Source organism: Ambystoma mexicanum, chromosome 4p, assembly GCF_040938575.1.
Source record: "Ambystoma mexicanum isolate Mex_15411 chromosome 4p, UKY_AmexF1_1, whole genome shotgun sequence".
Lineage (NCBI taxonomy): Eukaryota > Metazoa > Chordata > Amphibia > Caudata > Ambystomatidae > Ambystoma > Ambystoma mexicanum.
In genome coordinates, this window is record NC_090927.1 from 1,129,641,629 (window position 1) to 1,129,647,794 (window position 6,166).

The 6,166-nt window shown below is 42.7% G+C and overlaps 1 protein-coding gene across 1 annotated transcript in view; it reads left to right on the plus strand.

The window, feature by feature from the left end:
- SHPRH (SNF2 histone linker PHD RING helicase) overlaps window positions 1-5,911 on the plus strand; it is a 1,474,452-nt gene extending 1,468,541 nt beyond the window's left edge. Inside the window, exon 30 of the mRNA XM_069606718.1 lies at window positions 4,970-5,911. Coding sequence (XP_069462819.1) covers window positions 4,970-5,066 — 97 coding nt within the window. The 3' untranslated portion in view covers window positions 5,067-5,911. The remainder of the gene's footprint in view (window positions 1-4,969) is intronic.
- Window positions 5,912-6,166: the final 255 nt, after the last annotated feature.

Genomic DNA, 6,166 nt, shown 5'->3' on the forward strand with positions numbered 1-6,166 from the left:
ACTAGCCGATGGGGAACGGAATGCCAAGACATTGAAGTCTGCAAAGTAAGGTGACAAGAAGAAGCATGGCGAGGGAGCATTGTCTCCAAGAACCCAGAGAAGTCCTTAGAGGGGAAGTTGTCTGTTTCCTTGGGTCAAGACAGGAGCACTTGAGGGGCAGGTGGTGAGCCCTAACTTCAAAGGAGAAAGGATGCTAATAATAAAAGAGAGAGAGAACTGAGAAGCACAACCGGTGAGTTTCAGACAATTGGAAATCCGGCATGTGTTGAATGCTTTGTAGCGGAGTGGTCGCAAGTGAAAGAATACTGGATGTCGAAAGTCTCTGAATACCGTTGAAGAATGAACGTTGAGAAGTGAAATGCCCAAGAATACTATTTAAGAGAGGGACTGTGTATCACAGAAGATACATTTGCGAAAATATCTACTGACAAAAGAACGCCCTTTTGAAAAGGGGAGCTGTGTGCAAAAGCGAAGTGTGAGCAAAAGTTTCAGGTGTAAAAGGGGAGCTGCTCGAAAAGAGAAGTGAGAGCAAAATACACTCAAGAAATATTGGAGAAACTGCAATTCATGCGAATATACGTGTTGATGAGAATGAGACAGTAACAAGGAGGGGGCATAGCTAAAGGCCAGGACACCTGGTTGCGCAACCTATAATGGGTGGACTATGCGTCCAACAACTGCGATCAGACCAGGGGAGACCCAAGGGAAATAAATGAACTTTTTGACAAATGTGAAACAAGCAGGAATTGAATCGGAATTGAAAAGTTAGTGAACCTGGGCAAGGCAAACCCGAACGAAACCAAATTAACTTTTGTGTTTATCGAAGAACTTTGTGTAAAGCAGAGAACATTAAGTACAGCCAGCGGAGTCCTAAAAGCCTAAAGAACTTTGTGAATCCAAGTACAGTGAACTTGTGATAAGTGAATTCTGAGACACCTCTGGAACTTTGTGAACTTGAATACTTTGAACTTGGGGAAGGGAGCTATAGAAAATCTCCAGTGCAAAGCTACTTAACTTTTGGACACTATATTCTTTTGACTAAAGCAATCCCTACACAATATTTAGGTAGAAGTGAGGGCAAGCATAGGTTTATGACACAGACCAATTTTATTTTGCACTTACTGACTTAGATTGACCCTTAGTTATAACAGTTGAGTGAAACCCCAAACTAAAGATATGGCAAGATGGGCGTTACACCAAATTTAGAGCCTCACCACGAGTTGGGCTGTAGCCTTTAAATGTGGTGGTAACGGTATTACCGCTGCATTTAAGGGCTGGCCCTATCACGAGTTGGCCGCTAAATCAGCTGTTTTACCTCCAGCTTTTTTCTGGAGGTGAAAATCCCTATTTTCTGCGGTCGGTATTACAGCAAGCTGTATTAGCCCTTAGTATTAGCACCAAAAATTCCCCATTGGATCCAATGGACCCAATGCGAAATGGGGATTTACCGTTAAGGCCCAACCCGTGATCCGGTGGTAATACCACCAGACCGGTCGGTGCTAGGGCTATTACAGTCGGCGGTATTACAGCCGGGAATACAGCCCAACTCGTGATGAGGCCCTTAGTGTTTCAATAAAGGTATTCAAACTGTTATCCTTGTGTCTGTGTTATCTCTCGATACCATGCCTCTCTCACAACAAAAGTACTTTATTTGTACGTTGAATCTGTTGTCTGTGTCTTGCTTCATGATGCCTTCACAATACCCTCAGGAGTGCTGCTGGGTCAGCACAACAGGCCCCTCTGTCACTGGTTGCCACACGCTGCTGGGCGCCGAGCACCTGGAAAGGGAGCACTGCTGAGATGACATTATTGATCCCTGCTACCCTGGCCACGCAGGGGTGTATAGGGAGGCACGCAGGGATACTTCAGACCTGAGACCTCTCCCATTGCTACAGCTTTGAACAGGCCCATCCTGCTGGGCCTGTGTTCTGGTAAGGTTTGGAAATATTCCCCTCACATTTTTGGTGGAGTCAATTGAACTGCCTCTCATGGTGCATCGGAGTGAGGCCTTTTCCCAGTAAACATATACATTGCCTCACAACTAATGCTAAACAATATGTAGGGATGTCAGCAACAAACTTAAGTGTTCGGAATGAAGTACTTCCAGCTCTGAGCTTACTTTCCAGCTCCTCTTCCCCAAGTTTAAGGCAGTTCCACAAAGTCTTGGTATTCCCTTCCCCAAGAAGGCAACACAGTTCGAAAAGGGCCTCGGGGTCCCTTCCCCAACGCAACAACAACGTTCACAAAGTCTTAGGTTTCTCTCCCCCAAGACATCAGCTTGTCCAGCTTGCCAACTCTCAATCAGTTCCAGTCTCTTAATATTCAAAACCAGTTCCAGGTCAACTTTACACCACTTCGGATTTCTTATCTTCACCTCAGCAATGTTTCATACTTGAAGATCTGTATTTCTCCTTGTTTCTCACAGACCGGGTATCCTCGGTCTTGGCGCAATTGTCGGACCACACGGTCCACCCATTACCGTCTTCTACTGTCACTTGCTTGCTACTGAACTCTCACACCCACGGCTGTCTCTCTGCTATCAGCATGGCATTTTGGTGTCTCATGCTAAATTCCTCTAGGACCGTAGTTATCTATATCCTTATTGTTCCATCCCTCTTTCCAGTGTAGTCCCCCCCCCTCGACAACCTCCCACCGTCCCCAAGGCTTGCAATCTTGCTTCCTCTTTAACAGCAAACTCAAACTTCACCACTTTGTAACCACGCCCATCACAGCTGCTAGAGTGAGCCCATTCAACGTAAGGAAGATTTGCCTCCACCTCAGTTACTACTCTGCAAACACTCGTTGCTACTTTCTCAACATAGTTGAATACTGTTGCAGCCTCTTCCAGGACTGCCTTCTTTACTGCATTGCTCTCCCAGACAAAGCCCTGAACTTCCAAACTCACCATTGGTGGCTAGCTAACATGTGAAGTGCTGGTCTCTGACTTGAGAGCATCCTGCACTTTGAAGTTGGAATGTCATTGCAGGGCCGACTTAGCCTTTCACCCTTCCAAGGTCGATAAATCAAGTATAATTAAATACAGGGTAATAAAAACACCTTTTATTACAGTGCTTAGAAGCTGGAGGAATATGGCATGGAGCGCTATATAAAATTAGACATTCTTTTTATAAACTCGAATTCTCCATAATCTCCCCTGCCTCTCCTCCCACCGCCTTTATGCCATTTGGCTCCCCATGTACAAACAATACTTTTCCAAATTTCTCCTCTAATTTTTCTACTCTGACCATCAGTTTGCTCCCCTTCTCTCTTTCTGAATCCTTCTATTACACAAACAAGCAGACCCTGCTTCCTCCACTGATGCCCTAGTTACGTTCTCTGTTCCTGACACATCCTTTGCTGCCTCTTTCTTGAACTGCTTTAACCTTTTCCACCTTAAAACTGGAGCGCCCTTCCTGCCAACATCATGTGCATCACCCCTATTCTCTTATTCAGATCTGCTACCTCTTCCCAATATCGCCGCTGCCACCTCCTCATTGGTCTTATTTTCTGTTTCCAACTGCATATAATTTTAAACATACTTCTGTTTTCAAACTGTGAGTGAATTAATGTACATGATGTAAATATGCAAACGGTTTGTATATCCTGTCCCAATTTTCATGTTCCAGCTTCATCCTTACAAACAGGTTTATGTCTACTCTTTTACTACCCAGGTGTTGTAAAGTACCCGGAAACTGAACTGCTCAGCTTGCTTCGGTTCCTTTTGTACAGTGGTTCTGTTTGAAGTACTATTTGACCCAAGATAATGAAAATGCAAACGTGGAAGGATAGAAAGGATTGGATGGTTATGAAGGAATGATGGATGTGACGGAAGAATGGATTACTTATGTTGTAAAAGAAGCATTGATGGGATGGAAGGGAGGATAAATAGGAAGGATGGAATGAAAAAATCACATTTGAAAGGAAGAATGGAAAGATAGAAATAATAAGGGTAGAAGAAATTGAATCATGGACATTTTCTCCCTCAAATCTCCCTGCTTCCTTACTACCTCTTCTCCTTTTAATTTCTTACATTTTCTGCTCATCTCCTCTTCCTCTCATCTCCTTCTATTATCCCACCCCTTTCCTTTCTTATTCTTTCATCGCATCTCCTTTCTTCTTCTTGTATGCCCTCTTCCTATGACCATGCTTTCAACTCATTTTGCTTTCTTGCTTCTCTTGCATTTTTCCATTCTTAAATGTTATCTTCCTTCCTCTCATTCCGATAGTTTTTCATTTCTGCATTACATCCGTCATTTCTTCTGTCCTCTTTTTCCTCGCTTCTCTGCTCCCTCTCTTGTACTTGAGGAGATTGCTGTGCCGTTGGCAAAAACACAGACTAAATTCAATTTTTAATGTCATTTTAGATTCGTTTTTAAAAGTAAAAGTGATTCCTTCGTTGCAACATCACTCAGAATGTTGGTTAGTTGTAATTACATACAATTATAAGACACCTATTTGTATTCAATTGGTGATCTTTGGCTCTATTTATACACATTTCTGTGAATGGCTAAACTAATCTGATAGATACAGGGCCCTCCTACTTGTGTTTATTACAGGAAAAGGGTATGGGTAAAACATTTACTCATGTCTTTATTTAGAAGATGCAGCTCCATCTATGTTAACTTTGCTGAATAAAGGACAGATCACACTTTACGTGCTCTCCTCTGAGATGAGGCTACCCTACATATTTCAAGTTCGAATCACAGCAGGGCTGACTTAGCCCTTCATTGCCTCTATGTCTATGAATTCAGTACCATTGAATCGAATAAAAGATATTACTGCAGTGCTTAGAAGTTGTAAGAATCGGCCCCAAAGTACTATAGAGAAACTTAAGATTTGAATTATTATCATCGTAAATTGCTGTGGTGTAGTTAAAGAATCCAGGTGCTTTTCTCTAATGTTGACTGTTCCATCACTAACTGTTTTTAAGATGTTCACTCATACTTCTTACAACCCTTTTTTTCTGCAGCCACACCAGCTCGTCTATGAAGCAGTCTGAAGTCTCTGTGTTGACGGTGGCGGATCTGGCAGACCTTTTTACTGGCGAAACAGAACATCTTGAATGAATCGGCTACGAACTAGTAGAATCTGAACAACACTACTTGTAAATGTGCAAATTCATAGTTTCTCTGTGGCATAGCAGATGGCCCCACAAGCACATTTCAGTTGATCCCGTTGAAACATATTTGCTTCCCTTTCATTCTGTTCGGTCTCTGTATATATTGAATTTGGCTTCTTTCCTTCGCTGCATTTTTTAAATCCGAGACCACCCAATTAGCCAGTGCAGATGGCTTCTCCGTATCCCTGTACATGCTCTTTTGAATCGTTTCTCCGCTGCTTCCCCTTTTCACCCACTTTGGATCTGCAACCAACCCTTGCAGGGATAATGCTCTGCACTCATAAGTAAGAGTTTTGCTTTGTTGACAGTGCTTTCCCTTTCAAATGTTTTCCTGGCTTTTATAGAGCTCGTCAGGTTTCCCGTCAAGGATGGGTAGGGACGTGGGTGAGGCAAGTATGCCCCACAAGGTAACCCTATTGCCTGGGGTAGCATTAGTAAGCAGGCCGAGTATCAGTCTTGGGTGATAGTCTTGTTTGGACCTGCACATAAATATGACCTGCACATAAATATGACCTTACAGCCCAATTCCATTGTCAGCTCTACATCCTATTTACCTGTATTCTTTTTTAAAATGCACCCATTTCTTGCATGAGGACATCTTGGTGCCCTAGCTAGAACAATTGTTTCTTCCTAAATTGACTATTGCAATGCCTTCTACTCTAATGTGCCTGTCTTCGCTCATGTCGCCCCTTTTCTAGATTAATTGCACTGGCAGCATGAGCTGGCCCATGTGATGTTCAAAGTGGCTGCTTAAATGCATAAAATGTTATTAAAACCCAAAATGCAAAGGTATCTAACTACAAAGATCAAATGTGATCAACCTACAAGAAGTCTTAGTTACTTACCTGTAACTGTATTTCTTACCTGTAACTGTATTTCTCCAACATTGGTATCTTTCATAGATTCACATGCTTGAATATTCCCTGTCGTCAGACCGGGAATCCTCAGTGATTTAAAAATAATTATTTCTATATATTATTTCCCATAGGAAAAGGTAATGAGAGTTGCCCATTATGTCTGAGCCATTCACTTGTGTAGTCCCTCCAC